The 22,682-nt window shown below is 45.7% G+C and overlaps 1 protein-coding gene across 1 annotated transcript in view; it reads right to left on the bottom strand.

Annotated features, from left to right (window-relative positions):
• Positions 1–22,682, bottom strand: part of LOC120027506 (unconventional myosin-Ig-like) — a 66,915-nt gene that overhangs the window by 32,724 nt on the left and 11,509 nt on the right. Inside the window, exons 12-18 of the mRNA XM_038972457.1 lie at positions 21,868–21,938; positions 15,006–15,080; positions 10,718–10,850; positions 7,032–7,198; positions 6,504–6,711; positions 3,587–3,810; positions 1,617–1,761 (exon numbers count right to left, since the gene is read on the bottom strand). Coding sequence (XP_038828385.1) covers positions 1,617–1,761; positions 3,587–3,810; positions 6,504–6,711; positions 7,032–7,198; positions 10,718–10,850; positions 15,006–15,080; positions 21,868–21,938 — 1,023 coding nt within the window. The remainder of the gene's footprint in view (positions 1–1,616; positions 1,762–3,586; positions 3,811–6,503; positions 6,712–7,031; positions 7,199–10,717; positions 10,851–15,005; positions 15,081–21,867; positions 21,939–22,682) is intronic.

Genomic DNA, 22,682 nt, shown 5'->3' with positions numbered 1-22,682 from the left:
CTACACTTTTTATCCGGGCTCATTGGGCTCTGGTGAAAAATAGTGCACTATGTAGGGAAAATAGTGTCATTTGGGACGCAATCCACAGACCACTTGAGGACTAACTAACTGACTGATTTATTGAGTGATTAATATGATACCTAGAGGGGCCTTTCATGGCTCTACAGACCAAATGCCATTGGATTAACCCGTTAGCGAGGTGTGAGTGAGACCCATTAAAATGAGGCTGCCTTTGACTTAAGCAGTCAAATTGAGTCACATTGCAACTGCAAGCCATGTAGTTTATCACAAGAATTCCTTCATGGGATGGATGACCACTCGGGAGCCCCACTCGGAAGAGGCGTCACTACAGTCCCTGGTTCGATTCCAGGCTGTATCACATCCGGCCGTGATTGGGAGTCCCATAGGGCAGCGCACAATTGGCCCAGCGTCGTCCGGGTTTGGCTGGTGTAGGCCGTCATTGTAAATAAGAATTTGTTCTTAACTGACTTGCCTAGTTAAATAAAGGTTAAATATTTTTTTTTAAATAATGCTTCCTCAATGATGTCATTGTATTTTCAGGAACTCCCCATCTCCCCATGTACTAGTCAGGGTGAGTGGGGAGAGTCTATTCACCTTATTTATGAACATGGAAACAAAAGAATGTCCAAAACGTTCTGTTTTGTGGAGGACTTCCGTTGAAAATGAGGTGAATATGGACACGCCAGGTGCCCACATTGATAATGTACAGTACGTCGTGCAGCTGAGTGTTGAGTGGAGAGCAACGGATTGGATTCAGTCAGTTGTCCTGATGATGAGCCCTTCCCAGCTAGCTAGTTTATGCTGGCTATCTGGCAACAACAGCAGAATGGCGCTAGTTAAAACTTGTAAAGGAAAGTGATGTTACTTTCAATGGGCCAGGGAGAAATAACTTGCAGTATTGGACACCATCTAGATGTCACCATGACATGCCAATTAGCTAACGTAATGACAAGCAAATGACCAGTACAACGGTGTTGTATCGAGGTGATTCCCAATTCCCACTGTTGCTTCCCACCGGGCAGCTGTATCACATGTTGCTGGCGGTAGCTACGTGGCCAATTTGTTCCATCCCGCTTAATTATATTTCGAGTAGGATAGCTCTCACTCGCGGACTGCCGAGCACCGCTGTCCTGCAATAAGGAGAGGGAAGTAGCGAAGTAGCTCCATTTATCCCCATTCGCCATACATTTTGGGCACCAGGCATCCATATATCCTCTCCCGGGTGAGTGTGTGTATGATGTTGTATTGGTGTTTCAATGTACAGTGCCGTCTAGAGTTCTTTTACAGAACTGTACTTGGGGCCAACACATGGGGACAGAATATGAACGTTGTTGTGAAAGTTTCCTTCTCCATCTTCCGTGACACAGATACTAATTTAATTTTCACATTTTACTATTTGTTGAAATACTATAAACAAGGTATGATGATAGGAAGACATGTGAGTATGTTAGCCAACTGTTGAATTACAATTCAAACCCTTGCCCCTATTCTCTGGCCACTCCTGTAGATATGAAAGAATTGGATAGGTGGAAGCAATATGCTGGAAGGAGGAGCTAGGAGGTCATTTGACATACAGCTAACGTGTTGTGACTCACGTTAGACAGGTAGTCCCTCTCCCAGGGTCGGCCACAGCCCCAGTCCTTCCTCTCCCCACTCAGAGCCCCCAGAGCAGCCACCTTGGCCCTCACCTCCCCCATGTCAGACGGAGGGATGTTCTTCACTATCTGCCTGGCACGCCACCTGGGAACAAGCATGTATAACAGAGAATACATTAAAGACGTTGCAGAAAAAAGTGCTGTCATTCATTCGTAACCACACTCTGTCAGATAAGATAAAAAATAACCTGTGTATAGGCCTGAAATGAACAGTAACTACATTTTATAGTGAAGAAAGAACATGTGCCGTGCCGTTCTGCCCACTAAGATAATTACAGACTTCCTTACTGTAGTTACCAAAATATACACTACCGTTCAAAAGTTTGGGGTCACTTAGAAATGTCCTTGTTTTTGAAAGAAAAACAACAACAAAAAGTCCATTAAAATAACATCAAATTGATCAGAAATACAGTGTAGACATTGTTAATTTTGTAAATGACTATTGTAGCTGGAAACAGCAGATTGTTTTATGGAATATCTACATAGGCATACAGAGGCCCATTATCAGCAACCATCACTCCTGTGTTCCAATGGCACAGTGGGTTAGCTAGAGGTGACTCAGGGATGCTGGCCTTCTAGGCAGAGTTGCAAAGAAAATGCCATATCTCAGACTGGCCAAAAATAAAATATTAAGATGGGCAAAAGAACACAGACACTGGACAGAGGCATCCCGGAGTCGCCTCTTCACTGTAGACGTTGAGACTGGTGTTTTGCAGGTACTATTTAATGAAGCTGCCAGTTGAGGACTTGTGAGGAGTCTGGTTCTCAAACTAGGCACTCTAATGTACTTGTCCTCTTGCTCAGTTGTGCACCGGGGCCTCCCACTCCTCTTTCTATTCTGGTTAGAGCCAGTTAGCGCTCTTCTGTGAAGGGAGTAGAACACAGCGTTGTACGAGATCTTCAGTTTCTTGGCAATTTCTCGGATGGAATATTCTTCATTTCTCAGAACAAGAATAGACTGATGAGTTTCAGAAGAAAGTTGTTTGTTTCTGGCCATTTTGAGCCTGTAATCGAACCTACAAATGCTGATGCTCCAGATACTCAACTAGTCTGAAGAAGGACAGTTTTATTGCTTCTTTAATCAGAACAGTTGTCAGCTGTGCTAACATAATTGCAAAAGGGTTTTCTAATGATCAATTAGCCTTTTAAAATGATAAACTTGGATTAGCTAACACAACGTGCCATTGGAACACAGGAGTGATGGATGCTGATAATGGGCCTCTGTACGCCTATGTAGATATTCCATAAAAAATCTGCCGTTTCCAGCTACAATAGTCATTTATAACATTAACAATGTCTGCACTGTATTTCTGATCAATTTTATGTTATTTTAATGGACAAAATATAGCTTTTCTTTCAAAAACAAGGACATTTCTAAGTGACCCCAGACATATATATACCAATGACTATATATAAACGAACAAAGCCATTGATCACGTGACACCATTCATTCTTATTTTAAGACTCAATAGCGCATTGAAGGCAAATGAAGTCGGAGTCTCATGGAGACATCCAGAAAGTGACGTTGCAGGCTAGCTCCGTGCTTCCCCCTCCCATTGAGTAACTCCAAATTAAAGGCGGAGGTACTGCAGCCTGCCATTAGCAACTAAAAGATCCTTAAAATATCTTCTGTGTATGATTGAAAAATAATCGGTTCAAGGACATACATCTGGTGTATTAGAAGCAATTATTGGTACCATGATTGTCTTCTAAACATATTTTTATTTACACGAAGATTGCCAGTTTTCCATTCACTATAATGGAAGATGGTGTTTTCTACTAACAATGCCTGCAGTACGGCGGTCGGCCTTGAACTTCGTGGCTTCAATGAGAGGGGGTAGTCGTTTTCCCCTGATATAAATGCATGCACATTCTATTTCTCGTTGTGGTAACTATGGGGGCTGACTGACCTGCGATGCAGCTGTTGAGTGATGCTGTCGAACTGTGCGAGGGCTGCCGGCGGCGTGGGCCACTCCACGCTCTTCCCATAGTCAGCCATGTTGCGTACGTTGGTGAAACGTCGTTCTACCTCCCAGAAGTGGGCCTTGACCTTGTAGCGCTTGTAGCAGCCCATGATGGCATAGATGGCACGCATACGCTGGCACCTCATCCTCGCCAGTGCCCCGCGCCATACCTAGGTGTGAGAGGGTGGGAGGGAGAGAGAGAGCGAAAGAGAGAGTGAGGGATGGATGGAGAGAAAGTGAGAGAGTGAGAGTGGGAGAGAGATGGAGCACAGCAAATTCTCCAGTGTTAAATCAATACTGTCAGTGTTGTTCCAGTGTCTATACGGGTCCACACTTTTCAGTGGGCACTCAATTGAAGTAGCAAGTTAGGAAAATACTAATAAAATGTGAAACAAAGGAGGAAGAAGAAGAAAGAAGGGTGACAGGTAGACTAGTTGTCAAATCAAAGTCTGCAAAGCAAATTTGCCAGTGTTAATTTTTCAGTGTAACATTTCTAGTGTTGATTTAGGTGTTAAATTCACTCTGTAAGAGTGAAATTGACACCCAGTGGTGTAAATGAAACCCCAGTGTTGGTGTTAATAACCAGAGTTATTGTTTTACACTTTGGAGAGTAAAACAGTCCCATAAAAACCAGACCCATCCTTATCATATTTCCCAGAATGCTCTATTGTAAAATATATTCTTTAGGATTGTTTTAATATCTCTGTTTTTGCATGTACATTGATTGATTAATCTTATGCTACAAAAGGATAAATAACATACATTTTTCTAAACTAATCCAATCAGTTGGTTAGATTTATTGCACCCATTACTGAAATGGTTGTTCCAGTTTAAACGGTTTAAGTAGTCTTCTTATCAACTTTCCTAACCTTGGCATTCATTCTGAATGCAGGTTGCAGGTGAATAAAAATCCAAACCGCTGGATATCATAACTCTGTCTGAAATCCAATATGAATTACACATCACTTTACAAACCAGCATAATGTGACAAGGAGTTTCCTAACAGCACTGTGTGAGGATTAAACTTGGCCATCAAAGTAAAGCCTAATGATATAAGTATTGTATTGTCATAGAGTTCAATTTTAATGATAACATTTGCCTAGGTACTCACTTAATGAAAGCCACAGGTCTTTAAAATGAAAGAATTCAATAACCATATCTCTGTCAATAACAAATACAGTCATGGGTGGTAACTCTACAATTCACTCGAAAAGAAAAGGCACCCTGGGAAATGTGCAAATCAGGCTTTAGACCATACAGTGTTAAAACAACACCCCAAAATGATTTACTGTAACACGACAGGTGTTCATTTCTTACACTGAGAAAGTGTAACAGCATTAGCACTAAGCAAAGTGAGTCCAGTTTACTCTAAATCAAGTGTTATGTTTTACACTGTAAGTGTTGCGTATCACTCTACAGTAGAGCTATGCAAACATCACAATCAAGTTAATATGAACACTTTAAAAGTTAAATGGGGAACACTGCAACAGAGTTAAATCTTTAATTCTTTCAAAGGTGTTATTTTAACACCAGTTCAGCAGGGCTCACATGTTCACTGAAAATAGTGTACATTTAACACTTTCTGAGTTAAATGTACACCATTGATTTTTCTGTGTGGGACAAATCAAAGTCTGTCCAGAGACTGTCTGGGTTAGACTCCTGCTGAGTTCCAGACAAAGTTCTGTTCCAGTTAGAGAGGCTTAGCTGCAGATAGATTCATCCGGGTTACATCCCAAATTGCAACATATTCCCTATATAGTGCATTACTTTTCACCAGAGCCCATACGGTGTAGTGCACTATATAGGGAATAGGGTGTTATTTGGGTCGCAATCCCTGAATTGGGTCAGAGAGAAAAGCAGGGCATTTAATTCACAATCACAGAGCAAGAAGAAGAGAATAATTAATGAAATGTAATGTAACGATGGCTCTGATCGCATTCATTATCCCAATTATTGTTATCAGAGCGATCTCCACTTGACTCAGCAGATGAATCACACTGAGTTTAATATAACACATCCCAAATGGCACCCAATTCCCTATTTTGTTCCAATGGCACTGGTAAAAAAAAAGTAGTGCACTACAAAGGTAGATAATGCCATTTGGGACTCAAGCTGTGACTGGGAGCCAGATCATCATCAAGCTGGAGACAAATTAAAAGCTTTTCTTTTAAAGGGGCAATCTGCAGTTGCAACATCCATTTTTTGACTTGTAAATTAATGATATGTACCCATTGATTCTTTAAGAATATAACTTATAAATACCGAATTAGCTTAGTTCAACTGTCGTACCCCATCAGAACCTAAAATATGAAATAAGTTTGTTTTACTCTGTTTGCAAAACATTTTTTACATGTAAGAAAAAATATGGTTCATGGTCAGTCCTTGCATCCATAGGTCTTTCTATGAATTTGAGAGTGGTTACATTTCTACCGCCCGATCCCTCAGCTTTTTACTGAAACAGTGGCTTTATTATTGTTTCAACTGCGGATTGCCCCTTTAAATGCAGAGGTCTTAATAAGATGTGGATGCTGCTGTGTGATTCACATTCTGACACGCAAGCTGTCAATGGGGTTTTAATTAGGACTAGCTGTCAATGCCATGGGTCCTTGGACAATTAAATGCATCTCTGTCTGTTTTCATACATACATGAATAATTTGGTCTATGAAAGTAACAGGAAATATAAATTCAGGATAAATGCCATAGAATTATCTGTGGAGTATCTGAAAGCAGGGGTTTGTTCAGTAAAACCAAACAGGAGAAAATTTACATTTGGCATATACCATTTTCTCCCCATTGATTGAACACAACCCAGTTTGTAAACTTTTACTGTCTGTACAGCCTCCGGCCACTAGGGGTCCCTACCTTCTGTAGGAACAGCACCAGGATGGGGATGAGCGCAGCTCTCTCCTGCTCCAGCGTGAAAAGGGACCGAGGTGTTCGCACAAACAGCTTGGTGTGTCCATACGCCACGTCGTCCTGAAAACCGTGCTGCGTAACGATAGCCTCCACTGCCTCCCTGTCTGTCTCCATCAGGTGATTGGGCCAGGTGTACTCACACGTCATCTTATACCTACAGTACACACAGGAGGAAAGACGAAGAGTTCAAGATACAGGCAGTTGTGCTAAACATGACAATGAGTGACAAGGAGTTGGTATGATAGAACAAACAGAGTTGCACTGAGGCTAGGATTGGACATTGGACAGATTTAAATTCCTCTGTTATACACATGGTTGAACACAGTCATATAAAGCTTGTTATTCACATGAATACTGTGGCAGAATGTTTTTAAAATCATGGACATTGACTCTAATTGCTGAGAAATGACTAATTCTTAATGTAAAGCTTTCACCCCAATGACGTTAGACCTCAGGGTGTGCATGACCTCTGACCTCTGTAGGAAGCGTGCGTAGGGCTGGCGGTAGGCGAACCCTGCCCTCCGCACCCTGACATTCTCCAGCAGGCCCAGGTAGGCCACCTGGTGTTGGCATCGGGCGTCGTCAAACAGCACGGGAGACTTCATCTCATTGGGCTTGATGCAGCGCACATAGTATGGCTCCTACAATATAATACACAAAGTCATTAACAGCATAGTTATATACTGTGTAGTACAGTCTCACATAGTACCTCTCCTGTAATACACAGAATAATACATAGTCAATAAGTATGGCTCCTAGAATACAACACACAGAATCCTCTAATATAATACTGTAATACTGCAATACACAACACAGTCGTATACTGTGCAGTAACACATAGTACGGCTCTTACAATACAGCGAACACAGTCACAGTCCAACAGGATACAATACACTGTCATAGATGCAGTAAAGAGGTCAATGGAACACAGACCGCGGGGGATAGAAGAAGAAGATAGAATTGCCGCACATTCAACAAATCTGATCTAACAAAGTGGATATTCGTCAAATCCATCATGATTGATGTACTGTAACAGGCCCACAATGTGGTTACTGAAGTCCGATTTCGAGATTTTGGGCTGTTTTCGCTGCATAACATTTAGAAGTTGTCCCTGTTCGTGTTATGAAGAAGTGACTGCTAAATGCTAACTCTTGTTCGTATAAGTTGGTAGCATAGCTAGCATACAGAAACCAGTGGTGGTAGTCTAAGTTGTTTTTAACTGCAATGCAGTTGCTTGGTGACGATGACATGAACATGTATTGTGGTTGACATCCATACAATCATTATACTCAGATTCTTACCTCAACATAGTGTGAAATACACATATAAACAATAGCTTAAATATTAGTAGTAGGCAAATGTTGCTTGAGGGCAGCGAGGAGATTCAGGATCTTCACGGCCCTTTCCCCTACGCATTTCCATGGCATTTCCATTGTTTTGGTCGAGTTCCATTGACCTCTTTACCGCATCTATGTAGTGTATAGGAGATACTGTAACCACATAGTACCGCTCTCACAATACAAAGAGTAGTGGAACAGTCAAATACTGTCTATTACTGTAGTATCACATAGTACAGCTCATGTAATAGACAGAATAACCTATACTGGTCATAATAGTAGTAAGAGTCCAAAAGCAATATAGTGACAAACATTAGAAATACTTATTTTGCCCAAGTTTGCTCTGTAGACAACTTGGCATGGACCAGACTGTACAGAACTCAGTGGAACATAGCCATCCCAAAGAGGACTGAATCTGCCTTGTGCAATCATGCAGAAATACATCCAAGCCTATTAGAATATCAATGCATCGTTAAAGTCTAGCTCGGCCAAACTCACAGAGCGTCTGTCCTACAGAAAGAGACTATTAAACTCTTAAAACGGCATAATACTAAAGTTTTTAAAGTGCACAGATAGTGGCAGCATGCCAATTAGTAACCTATTCCCTATAAAGGGCACTACTTTGACCAGAGCCTCACATGGCTCTGGTCAAAGTAGTGCACTATGTAGGGAATAGGGTGCCATTTGGGACACAAAACAGTGTGTCATTGTGCTACCTCTGTGTGCCAGACAGGAGCTTGTTGGGACACATTAAGGGACACATATTCTTGTCAAGGGAATAATCATGTTGTGTGTTCCAAATGGCACCCTATTTCCATTGAAGAACACTACTTTTGAACAGGGCTCATAGTTCACTATATAGGGAATAGGGTGCCATTTGGGATGCAGTCTGCATTGTTCTCTCTGTTCTTAGTGTTCTGTGGTCTGTCTCTCATTCACTGCCCCCTGCAGGATGAATACAGTGGAACAGAGCACACACACACGCACACACGCACACACACACACACACACTCACACCAGCACAACAATTTTAGCTCAGTTCATCAGACTTGAGAAAGGAGGCAGTTAGACTGGGAAGGGTAGAACGAGGAGAGGAGAGGTGGTAGGTCAGATTGGGTACAGGTGTCCCCCTGGGACTAACAATCAGGGCATCCAGTCCTTCAACATGACCTAAAAACTGTCCCCAATGTGTCCGTCCCATCCACCCCTAGTCCCCGTCATCCCCCCCTCGTCCCCGTCCCCCCTAGCCCATCCTCACAGAGAAGCACTGAAGCACGAGTCGGTCATCTCAAAATAACAGCAGGAAATGTCACATCTCAGTCAGGGTTACAGGGAGACATATAACCTCATGTAGGAACAAATTCCTCATGTGCTGTAAGACATGCTTTATCACTCATATGTCTAAAACGTTGCATATACTGTAGATATGGCACAGGTCTGTGTGAGATACAGGATATTACATCACATATACTGTAGATATGGCACAGGTCTGTGTGAGATACAGGATATTACATCACATATACTGTAGATATGGCACAGGTCTGTGTGAGATACAGGATATTACATCACATATACTGTAGATATGGCACAGGTCTGTGTGAGATACAGGATATTACATCACATATACTGTAGATATGGCACAGGTCTGTGTGAGATACAGGATATTACATCACATATACTATAGATATGGCACATGTCTGTGTGGGATACATGGTATTACATCACATATACTGTAGATATGGCACAGGTCTGTGTGAGATACAGGATATTACATCACATATACTGTAGATATGGCACAGGCCTGTGTGGGATACAGGATATTACATCACATATACTGTAGATATGGCACAGGTCTGTGTGAGATACAGGATATTACATCACATATACTGTAGATATGGCACAGGTCTGTGCGGGATAGAGGATATTACATCACATATACTCTAGATGTGGCACAGGTCTGTGTGAAATACAGGATATTACATCACATATACTGTAGATATGGCACAAGTCTGTGTGAGATACAGGATATTACATCACATATACTGTAGATATGGCACAGGTCTGTGTGAGATACAGGATATTACATCACATATACTGTAGATATGGCACAGGTCTGTGCGGGATAGAGGATATTACATCACATATACTGTTGATGTGGCACAGGTCTGTGTGAAATACAGGACCAGTCTTGTCTGTGCAGCAGACTGCCATCTCATTAATGTAGTGGTGGTATGTCTTGTGTCCAGGCATTTTCTCACAGGACAGATAGATAGACTAGACCCCCTAGGGAGAGGCTTATAGGACCACAGGCAGCCGGGTGGCAACCGTACCAGGCTGTGTTTTGGGGTATTTTTGTGTGTGTGTGTGTGTGTATCAGTAATAATCCCTGCAGTTTGTCAGTATCTGACTGACCTCTCAAAAACAGACATTGTTATCTCTCTGACAACGTTTTCCATATTTCTATGAGCTGGTTGATTCGTCCAGCTGTTAGAAACACAGGTGTGGCTAGTCCACAATTATCAGAGGACGATGATGACAAGAGAGGTTAAGCTCATGTTAGATAAAAAAGCATGGAGAGTGACGGACGAGTGGCCTTGATTTGACAGCCGTTGCCAAGCAACACGGATGCATATTATTTTGCCAAAAAAGTTGGCAGAGAAGTAGGAGTGGGACAAACATCAAACCTACCAAGCACACCAGAGTCACCATGAACAGAATGAAGGTGTGAACTTTTATCGCTATGAGGAGTTGCCCATGTGTCTGTTCTGGTCACATAAGCAACCAGTATACAATACAACCAGTCTGCAATCAACCACCACTGACCTTGCAGCCCAGTTTATCCACAAGGGCCACAATGGAATTCTTGAAGAGGGTGGCTGCAGTCAGGGGTCGTTTAGTGACCTCTGTGATGCTCAGCTGACCATCGGGCCACATCTCCTTCAGCACAGGGTTAGAACTACAGAACGAGAGAGAGAGAGAGAAGTGAGAGAGAGGTTATAAAAGCGAACACAGGCTCAAATGTAAGAGTTTGAAGAGAGTTTTAACAGCTGAAGGAGAAAGAGGAGAGCAGGGAGTACTGTAATGATAGGATGAAGTAGTCTAGGAGAGAAGGGGAGAGCAGAGGGTACTGTAATGACAGGATGAAGTAGTCTAGGAGAGAAGGGGAGAGCAGAGGGTACTGTAATGACAGGATGAAGTAGTCTAGAGAGAAGAGGAGAGCAGAGGGTACTGTAAGGACAGAATGAAGTAGTCTAGGAGAGAAGGGGAGAGCAGAGGGTACTGTAATGACAGGATGAAGTAGTCTAGGAGAGAAGGGGAGAGCAGAGGGTACTGTAATGACAGGATGAAGTAGTCTAGGAGAGAAGGGGAGAGCAGAGGGTACTGTAAGGACAGGATGAAGTAGTCTAGGAGAGAAGAGGAGAGCAGAGGGTACTGTAAGGACAGGATGAAGTAGTCTAGAGAGAAGAGGAGAGCAGAAGGTACTGTAAGGACAGAATGAAGTAGTCTAGAGAGAAGAGGAGAGCAGAGGGTACTGTAATGACAGGATGAAGTAGTCTAGGAGAGAAGAGGAGAGCAGAGGGTACTGTAATGACAGGATGAAGTAGTCTAGGAGAGAAGAGGAGAGCAGAGGGTACTGTAATGACAGGATGAAGTAGTCTAGGAGAGAAGAGGAGAGCAGAGGGTACTGTAATGACAGGATGAAGTAGTCTAGGAGAGAAGGGGAGAGCAGAGGGTACTGTAATGACAGGATGAAGTAGTCTAGGAGAGAAGAGGAGAGCAGAGGGTACTGTAAGGACAGGATGAAGTAGTCTAGGAGAGAAGGGGAGAGCAGAGGGTACTGTAAGGACAGGATGAAGTAGTCTAGAGAGAAGAGGAGAGCAGAGGGTACTGTAAGGACAGGATGAAGTAGTCTAGGAGAGAAGGGGAGAGCAGAGGGTACTGTAAGGACAGGATGAAGTAGTCTAGGAGAGAAGGGGAAAGCAGAGGGTACTGTAATGACAGGATGAAGTAGTCTAGGAGAGAAGGGGAGAGCAGAGGGTACTGTAAGGACAGGATGAAGTAGTCTAGGAGAGACGGGGAGAGCAGAGGGTACTGTAATGACAGGATGAAGTAGTCTAGGAGAGAAGGGGAGAGCAGAGGGTACTGTAATGACAGGATGAAGTAGTCTAGGAGAGAAGAGGAGAGCAGAGGGTACTGTAATGACAGGATGAAGTAGTCTAGGAGAGAAGAGGAGAGCAGAGGGTACTGTAATGACAGGATGAAGTAGTCTAGGAGAGAAGAGGAGAGCAGAGGGTACTGTAAGGACAGGATGAAGTAGTCTAGGAGAGAAGGGGAGAGCAGAGGGTACTGTAAGGACAGGATGAAGTAGTCTAGAGAGAAGAGGAGAGCAGAGGGTACTGTAAGGACAGGATGAAGTAGTCTAGGAGAGAAGGGGAGAGCAGAGGGTACTGTAAGGACAGGATGAAGTAGTCTAGAGAGAAGAGGAGAGCAGAGGGTACTGTAATGACAGGATGAAGTAGTCTAGGAAAGAAGGGGAGAGCAGAGGGTACTGTAAGGACAGGATGAAGTAGTCTAGGAGAGAAGGGGAGAGCAGAGGGTACTGTAATGACAGGATGAAGTAGTCTAGGAGAGAAGAGGAGAGCAGAGGGTACTGTAATGACAGGATGAAGTAGTCTAGGAGAGAAGGGGAGAGCAGAGGGTACTGTAAGGACAGGATGAAGTAGTCTAGGAGAGAAGGGGAGAGCAGAGGGTACTGTAATGACAGGATGAAGTAGTCTAGGAGAGAAGGGGAGAGCAGAGGGTACTGTAAGGACAGGATGAAGTAGTCTAGGAGAGAAGGGGAGAGCAGAGGGTACTGTAATGACAGGATGAAGTAGTCTAGGAGAGAAGGGGAGAGCAGAGGGTACTGTAATGACAGGATGAAGTAGTCTAGGAGAGAAGAGGAGAGCAGAGGGTACTGTAATGACAGGATGAAGTAGTCTAGGAGAGAAGGGGAGAGCAGAGGGTACTGTAATGACAGGATGAAGTAGTCTAGGAGAGAAGAGGAGAGCAGAGGGTACTGTAAGGACAGGATGAAGTAGTCTAGGAGAGAAGGGGAGAGCGGAGGGTACTGTAAGGACAGGATGAAGTAGTCTAGAGAGAAGAGGAGAGCAGAGGGTACTGTAAGGACAGGATGAAGTAGTCTAGGAGAGAAGGGGAGAGCAGAGGGTACTGTAAGGACAGGATGAAGTAGTCTAGAGAGAAGAGGAGAGCAGAGGGTACTGTAATGACAGGATGAAGTAGTCTAGGAAAGAAGGGGAGAGCAGAGGGTACTGTAAGGACAGGATGAAGTAGTCTAGGAGAGAAGGGGAGAGCAGAGGGTACTGTAATGACAGGATGAAGTAGTCTAGGAGAGAAGAGGAGAGCAGAGGGTACTGTAATGACAGGATGAAGTAGTCTAGGAGAGAAGGGGAGAGCAGAGGGTACTGTAAGGACAGGATGAAGTAGTCTAGGAGAGAAGGGGAGAGCAGAGGGTACTGTAATGACAGGATGAAGTAGTCTAGGAGAGAAGGGGAGAGCAGAGGGTACTGTAAGGACAGGATGAAGTAGTCTAGGAGAGAAGGGGAGAGCAGAGGGTACTGTAATGACAGGATGAAGTAGTCTAGGAGAGAAGAGGAGAGCAGAGGGTACTGTAATGACAGGATAAAGTAGTCTAGGAGAGAAGGGGAGAGCAGAGGGTACTGTAAGGACAGGATGAAGTAGTCTAGGAGAGAAGGGGAGAGCAGAGGGTACTGTAATGACAGGATGAAGTAGTCTAGGAGAGAAGAGGAGAGCAGAGGGTACTGTAATGACAGGATGAAGTAGTCTAGGAGAGAAGAGGAGAGCAGAGGGTACTGTAATGACAGGATGAAGTAGTCTAGGAGAGAAGAGGAGAGCAGAGGGTACTGTAATGACAGGATGAAGTAGTCTAGGAGAGAAGAGGAGAGCAGAGGGTACTGTAAGGACAGGATGAAGTAGTCTAGGAGAGAAGGGGAGAGCAGAGGGTACTGTAATGACAGGATGAAGTAGTCTAGGAGAGAAGGGGAGAGCAGAGGGTACTGTAAGGACAGGATGAAGTAGTCTAGGAGAGAAGGGGAGAGCAGAGGGTACTGTAATGACAGGATGAAGTAGTCTAGGAGAGAAGGGGAGAGCAGAGGGTACTGTAAGGACAGGATGAAGTAGTCTAGGAGAGAAGGGGAGAGCAGAGGGTACTGTAATGACAGGATGAAGTAGTCTAGGAGAGAAGAGGAGAGCAGAGGGTACTGTAATGACAGGATAAAGTAGTCTAGGAGAGAAGGGGAGAGCAGAGGGTACTGTAAGGACAGGATGAAGTAGTCTAGGAGAGAAGGGGAGAGCAGAGGGTACTGTAATGACAGGATGAAGTAGTCTAGGAGAGAAGAGGAGAGCAGAGGGTACTGTAAGGACAGGATGAAGTAGTCTAGGAGAGAAGGGGAGAGCAGAGGGTACTGTAATGACAGGATGAAGTAGTCTAGGAGAGAAGGGGAGAGCAGAGGGTACTGTAATGACAGGATGAAGTAGTCTAGGAGAGAAGGGGAGAGCAGAGGGTACTGTAATGACAGGATGAAGTAGTCTAGGAGAGAAGAGGAGAGCAGAGGGTACTGTAATGACAGGATGAAGTAGTCTAGGAGAGAAGAGGAGAGCAGAGGGTACTGTAATGACAGGATGAAGTAGTCTAGGAGAGAAGAGGAGAGCAGAGGGTACTGTAATGACAGGATAAAGTAGTCTAGGAGAGAAGGGGAGAGCGGAGGGTACTGTAAGGACAGGATGAAGTAGTCTTGGAGAGAAGATGAGAGCAGAGGGTACTGTAAGGACAGGATGAAGTAGTCTAGGAGAGAAGAGGAGAGCAGAGGGTACTGTAAGGACAGGATGAAGTAGTCTAGAGAGAAGAGGAGAGCAGAGGGTACTGTAAGGACAGGATGAAGTAGTCTAGAGAGAAGAGGAGAGCAGAGGGTACTGTAAGGACAGGATGAAGTAGTCTAGGAGAGAAGAGGAGCAAGGGAAGCAGGGTAACGGGAACACATTTTTCAAGAACTTCATCATTCTGTAAAATGTGTGTGTGCAGAGGAGACACCTGTTATACATGAGCCGCTTGAAATCTTGGAAGAGTGGGTCCTTGTTCTTGTCCAAAAAGCCCTCGACGGAATATCTGAAATAGAGAGAGAGACAGACAGAGGTTATAGAAACTAACATAGCCTCAAATGTACAAGAGACCCCCCCCCCCCCCCTCCTTAAGAACACTAATTGAAGTGACGAGTCGAGAAAAGCCTGAAAGGTGCTATAAAAATGACAGTACATGAGTTCTGACACTGCAACCATAAGTGAAGTAACACAGACAGTACATTAGAGTCAGTCCTAAACTCTCTCCTAATGGGAGACTATGATCTATCACTAATGGCACCCTATTACCTTAGTACTATACTACTTTTGACCAGGGTACATAGGGTTCTAGTCAAAAGTAGTGCACTACATGGGGAATAGGGTGCCATTGGGAATGTATGCTATATTACCAGCACAATCCCTTCTACACAAATAGAACAGTACTCTCTCAAGTGAGTCAAGGAGTCCTCGGGCAGAAGCTTATAATAATAGTCACGGCGCTTAGTGGATTGAGTAAACTCCCCGAGAGCTTACATTTAAGAAACAGGAGGGGGAAAAAACTGAGTTGAACCACATTAACAACATGTTTTATGATATTATGCACCACTTTGTGGGACTAGTTACTATTAAAAAATACACAATATGTGTACATGGGGCAACCTGATAACATTAAATAGAAAATAGAACAATGAATGAACTTTATTAATTGTTTAGAACTAAATGAGGTAAATTGAGTTGAAACTTCGCCGAAGTGATATCTCATGGCATGCTGCTTCACTGGATTAGAGACCCAGATGTGAAAGGCTAAACCCTTAAATACACACACACACACACACACACACACACACACACACACACACACACACACACACACACACACACACACACACACACACACACACGCACACACACACATATTCATGCATACACAAGAACTCGCTCTCTCTCTCTCTCAAACACACACACGCACACACACACGCGTGCCGGTACATATTCATGCATACACAAGAACTCGCTCTCTCTCTCTCTCTCTCTCTCTCTCTTTCAAACACACACAGACACACCCCTGCCACACACAGATATGGCACTGTGAAAGAATTTTCTGTCTCTCCATGACTGTCACATCTGGACAGAGAGGCAGATGAAGAGATTGTGTTAGTATGACAGATGTGCTCCTGAGGCTGATGGAGGCGGTGTGTGTGTGTGTGTGTGTGTGTGTGTGTGTGTGTGTGTGTGTGTGTGTGTGTGTGTGTGTGTGTGTGTGTGTGTGTGTGTGTATGTGTGTGTGTGTGTGTGTGTGTGTGTGTGTGTGTGTGTGTGTGTGTGTGTGTGTGTGTGTGTGTGTTGTTGTGTCAACATCACCTGACCGGATTCCAGGAACCTCTCTAGAGAGAAGAACACACCATGTGTTCCAAATGGAACCCTATTCCCTATATAGTGCACTACTTTTGACCAGGCGCTGGAAATAAGCTTTTTGTGCGTATGGAAAATGTCTGTGATCTTTTATTTCAGCTCATGAAAAATGTACATGTTGCGTTTATATTTTTGTTCAGTGTAGGTTTGAAGGTGGAGGGTAGCATATGGGGTGGAAGTACATTGTGTGTAGTAAACCGTATGGAAATATATGGTTATACAAAGCAAAGGTATATAGTGGTGAGAGACAGAGTGGAGTGCTAAAGGCCATGGTTAAAATATAAAGGCTAAGCTATAGCATGAAGTTCAATAGTATCTAGAGTTAGGACGGGATTGAGGAGTCAGCAACACTATAGGGCAATGAGATGGAAAAGTATGGCTGTAGGATGCAGATGATAGCGGTAAGACAGCGAGAGAAGACAGAGAGGAAGAGAAAGAGAGGAAGAGGGACGGAGTGAGAAAAGTCAGGAGGGAGGGGGGAGCAAAGTAGGTCAGTGCTGGAGGGGCGTGGGATGGGAGGGGTGGCGTTGTGACGTGGGGGGTGGCAGGGACGAGGTAGGGTATATTTAGCAGGAGCAGGGGATGGGATGGGATAGGTTGGGATGGGGGGCCTGTCGCAGTCACAGGGGAGGTGTAGGGACCTTACGGGGGATGACAGCTAGGCTGAGGCAGGCTCTCCCCTGGGTCCTGGCTGTGACAGAGTGACAGATAGACGAGGACAACACAGTGACAAGGAGAGCCTTCCATCTTGGCCGCCCAGGAGCCCTGTCGTACTGGAACAACGTCTAATCCTTTTAACTATATATTGCACTACCTTGGACCAGAGCCCTGCTCCAAAATAATGCCCTATATAGGGAATAAGGAGTCATTTCAGACGCAGGCGAAGACTAGTACACTAGCATGTTGTGCACTAAAAGGCATGACTGTGATGTGTGAGCCAGCTGGGGATTCAGGGATGGATGAATGTAAACCAAACATGACCTAATTGCTCAGCGTTGAAGTCATGTTATACATCATGTTAACCTGGATTCCCTGACTGGCATTTCTCGTCACATGTACTTGGCAAGACCCACTCGACTTCTCCTTTATTAATACTGCTCGAGACTTTCTAAGGGGAAATAGTCTGGTAGTCTCTCTCTCTCCCTCCCTTCTCTTTCTATCCCTTCCATCCTTCCTCTCTCTATGCCTCCCTCCCTCTTTATCCTTTCCCTCCCTGGCTCATTTCATGCCCTACTATTTCTAAAATTGAGGGCAATGAAGATCCTTCAAACCCACTGTAAGCCAATGGAAGACCTTTTTACTGGATTGTTAGCCAATGGAAAACCTTGGTACTGCATAATCCCCCCAGTGTTAGCCAATGGAAGACCCTAGTAGTGGATAAACACCCAGTTTTCGACAATGAAATACACTGGTACTAGATAAACCCACAGTGTTAACCTATGAATGACCCTGGTACTGGATAACATTCTGGTCTACTCCCTCCCTGCCCTCTCCTACCTCCCTTCCTCATCCCTCCCTTCCTCTCTCTCTCCCTCCCTCCCTCCTTCCTCTCTCTCTCTCTCCTCCCTCATCCCTCCCTCTCTCTCTCTCTCTCCCTTCCTCCCTCGTCCCTCCCTCCCTTCCTCTCTCTCTCTCTCTCCCTTCCTCCCTCCCTCCCTCATTCCTCTCTCTCTCTCTCTCCCTCCCTCCCTCATTCCTCTCTCTCTCTCTCCCTTCCTCCCTCATCCCTCCCTCTCTCTCTCTCTCCCTTCCTCCCTCGTCCCTCCCTTCCTCGCTCTCTCTCTCTCTCTCTCCCTTCCTCCCTCCCTCCCTCCCTCATTCCTCTCTCTCTCTCCCTCCCTCCCTCATCCCTCCCACCTCTCTCTCTCTCCCTCCCTCGTCCCTCCCTCCTTCCTCTCTCTCTCTCTCTCTCTCCCTCCCTCGTCTCTCCCTCCTTCCTCTCTCTCTCTCTCTCTCCCTCCCTCCCTCCCTCCCTCGTCCCTCCCTTCCTCTCTCTCTCTCCTTCCATCCCTCGTCACTCCCTTCCTCTCTCTCTCTCTCCCTCCCTCCCTCGTCCCTCCCTCCTTCCTCTCTCTCTCTCTCCCTCCCTCCCTCGTCCCTCCCTCCTTCCTCTCTCTCTCTCTCCCTCCCTCACTCCCTCGTCCCTCCCTTCCTCCCTCCCTCGTCCCTCCCTCCCTCCATCCTCTCTCTCTCTCTCCCTCCCTCCCTCGTCCCTCCCTCCTTCCTCTATCTCTCTCGCCCTCCCTCCCTCGTCCCTCCCTCTCTCTCTCTCTCCCTCCCTCCCTCCCTCGTCCCTCCCTTCCTCTCTCTCTCCCTCCCTCCCTCGTCCCTCCCTCCTTCCTCTCTCTCTCTCCCTCCCTCCCTCATTCCTCTCTCTCTCTCTCCCTTCCTCCCTCATCCCTCCCTCTCTCTCTCTCTCCCTTCCTCCCTCGTCCCTCCCTTCCTCTCTCTCTCTCTCTCCCTTCCTCCCTCCCTCCCTCCCTCCCTCATTCCTCTCTCTCTCTCCCTCCCTCCCTCATCCCTCCCACCTCTCTCTCTCCCTCCCTCGTCCCTCCCTCCTTCCTCTCTCTCTCTCTCTCTCTCCCTCCCTCGTCTCTCCCTCCTTCCTCTCTCTCTCTCTCTCTCTCTCTCCCTCCCTCCCTCCCTCGTCCCTCCCTTCCTCTCTCTCTCTCCTTCCATCCCTCGTCACTCCCTTCCTCTCTCTCTCTCTCCCTCCCTCCCTCGTCCCTCCCTCCTTCCTCTCTCTCTCTCTCCCTCCCTCCCTCGTCCCTCCCTCCTTCCTCTCTCTCTCTCGCCCTCCCTCACTCCCTCGTCCCTCCCTTCCTCCCTCCCTCGTCCCTCCCTCCCTCCATCCTCTCTCTCTCTCTCCCTCCCTCCCTCGTCCCTCCCTCCTTCCTCTATCTCTCTCGCCCTCCCTCCCTCATCCCTCCCTCTCTCTCTCTCTCCCTCCCTCCCTCCCTCGTCCCTCCCTTCCTCTCTCTCTCCCTCCCTCCCTCGTCCCTCCCTCCTTCCTCTCTCTCTCTCTCCCTCCCTCCCTCATCCCTCCCTTCCTCCCTCCCTCGTCCCTCCCTCCCTCCTTCCTCTCTCTCTCTCTCCCTCCCTTCCCTCGTCCCTCCCTCATCCTCTCTCTCTCACTCACCTCCCTCCCTCGTCCCTCCCTTCCTCTCTCTCTCTCTCCCTCCCTTCCTCTCTCTCTCTCCCTCCCTTCCTCATCCCGCCCTCCTTCCTCTCTCTCTCTCCCTCCCTCCCCCGTCCCTCCCTTCCTCTCTCTCTCTCCCTCCCTTCCTCTCTCTCCCTCCCTCTCTCTCTCCCTCCCTCCCTCGTCCCTCCCTTCCTCTCTCCCTCCCTCCCTCGTCCCTCCCTTCCTCTCTCTCTCTCCCTCCCTCCCTTCTCCCTCCCTTCCTCTCTCTCTCTCCCTCCCTCCCTCATTCCTCCCTCCTTCCTCTCTCTCTCTCTCTCTCCCTCCCTCCCTCCCTCGTCCCTCCCTTCCTCTCTCTCTCTCCCTCCTTCCCTCCCTCGTCCCTCCCTCTCTCTCTCCCTCCCTCCTTCGTCCCTCCCTTCCTCTCTCTCTCTCTCTCTCCCTCCCTCCCTCCCTCCCTCCCTCATCCCTCCCTTCCTCTCTCTCTCTCTCCCTCCCTCCCTCGTCCCTCCCTTCCTCTCTATCTCTCTCCCTCATCCCTCCCTTCCTCTCTCCCTCCCTCAACAAGACGATGTCCTTCTATTTCAAATGTTTTACTGTTGGTCCCACAATACTAGTGTCAACAGTGCTAGCCAAGTCGCTAATGGCTTGGTGCTGGTATTGGCTTGTTTCCATTTAGCTACACTGCCCTTGACTTTTCATCCAATCAACATGAATCTTATAGGTCCTATAACCTATGACCTTTCCTGTGTTACATCATCATGACCTTTCACCTGTTGAACCACCATAGTTTCCTGTCATGGTTGTGGTTTAAGTGCCGGCTGAGTCAGTCGTAACCCACCTGTTGTGTTCGTTTCATGTTAATTAATTCTGTGTTCCCGGTTCAAAATGACCGCCCCCATTATAGCTGATTATAAATCCATAAATCCAATAATACATATATTCTCACCTAATGTTGTGTTAGATCTTTTTATCAACTTAAGTTTTTGCGAACATTACAAGTTTTGAACTATTTAGTATTTATTGACCTGAGCTCATACAACTCGTTTTTGAGTAAAAAAAGCATAATGTATGTATTATTTTGACTATAACAAATACTCAGATGAAACATATAGTGCTATTTATCACACACTACTTTCTCCTCTAATGCATCTTCACTGTCAGTTTCCTGGCCTCTCTCCTCCTCACCAGTGCCATGATCAAAGATATGATCAAGAGCCTCACATACAGTATATCGTTTGGTCATTGTGCTGCCACAGAATGAATTGTGAGCAAGGCCTTAAAAAAGCTTTATATACCAGAGCTGCGAGAAAAGTTCTATATATTATTGAAACAATGTTGAGATTGTTTGTGAGAATAAAAACAGGTGTGTTTCCCGTGGGGGAAAGGTTCCCGTGGGGGTTGCCATGGAAGCCAATAAGGGGAGTGAGGTGTGTGTGCTCAAACACACATGCATGTGGGGGTCCAGGAGAGGAAGTGTGTTCATCTGATGAATGGGCATGTTTTTATTTTTTATTTTATCCATTATTTTACCAGGTAAGTTGACTGAGAACACATTCTTATTTACAGCAACAACCTGGGGAATAGTTACAGGGGAGCGGGATGAATGAGCCAATTGTAAAATGGGGATTATTAGGTGACCAGAATGGGAATTTAGCCAGGACACCGGGGTTAATGCCCCTACTCCTACAATAAGTGCCATGGGATCTTTAATAACTTCAGAGAGTCAGGACACCCATTTAACATCCCATCCGAAAGACGGCACCCTACACAGGGCAGTGTCCCCAATCACTGGGGTATTGGGATATTTTTTTGACCAGAGGAAAGAGTGCCTCCTACTGGCCCTCCCAACACCACATCCAGCAGCATCTGGTCTCCCATCCAGGGACTGAACAGAACCAACCCTGCTTAGCTTCAGACACAAGCCAGCAGTGGAATGCAGGGTGGTATGCTGCTGGTCTGAACTCAATTTTATACACTAATTGTAGTCTCACCCATTCCTTTCTAATGACCGGTCATTTTTCACCGGGAACACTACAGGTGTACAAAAGTTAAATAAAACACCCAAAATGTAATGAACATCATCAAAATGTGTTTTGTGTGTTCAGATGCCCCGTGTGGACAAAGTCATGGAACCTTAAGGCAACCCGATTAAATTAACTACATTTTTCAGAGAGAAAACTTGTAAATTGGTTCAATTCGACCGGAACACAGCAGGAGGGCCAACAGGGATGAAGGAGAATAGAGTAAGTGACTTTACAGCAAGTACAAGGATGTGACTCACGTGACGTCCCCAGCATAGTGGCGGATACGGAAGTCTCTGTGGAACTCCATGGTCTTGTCTGATGGGGTGAGCTACAATGGAGATATTATCCCCAACATCATCATCATCACCATCACCATCATCATCACCATCATTATCATTGTGACCGTCATCATCATTGTGACCATCATCATCACCATTATCATCATCCTCCTCATCACCATCGTCAACATCATCTTTATCATCATCATCACCATCGTCATCATCATCGTCAACATCATCATCACCATTGTCATCATCATCGTCAACATCATCTTTATCATCATCATCATCATCATCATCATCAAAGTTACCCTCTGTAATATAGGCTGGCAGAGGGGGATACAATCATCTCTTACACCTCTCGTATGTCTCTCACACAGATCTCTTCAAGAAACAGAAATGGAAGCATCTTACAGTAGTTGGAAGTGGAGCATTTAGACCCACTACCATTGGATGCTACTGTCTGTCTCAATGGTCTCAATGGAATGTAGCTGCCTTCTGAAGTACACTGCTCAAAAAAATAAAGGGAACACTTAAAAAACACAATGTAACTCCAAGTCAATCACATTTCTGTGAAATCAAACTGTCCACTTAGGAAGCAACACTGATTGACAATAAATTTCACATGCTGTTGCGCAAATGGAATAGACAAAAGGTGGAAATTATAGGCAATTAGCAAGACACCCCCAATAAAGGAGTGGTTCTGCAGGTGGTGACCACAGACCACTTCTCAGTTCCTATGCTTCCTGGCTGATGTTTTGGTTGGCCTGCTGGAGGTCATTTTGCAGGGCTCT

The sequence above is a fragment of the Salvelinus namaycush genome, chromosome 32 (genome assembly GCF_016432855.1).
Source record: "Salvelinus namaycush isolate Seneca chromosome 32, SaNama_1.0, whole genome shotgun sequence".
NCBI classification, from domain to species: domain Eukaryota; kingdom Metazoa; phylum Chordata; class Actinopteri; order Salmoniformes; family Salmonidae; genus Salvelinus; species Salvelinus namaycush.
The sequence above is the reverse complement of the archived record's forward strand: the minus strand, read 5'-3'. Positions and strand labels throughout refer to the sequence as shown.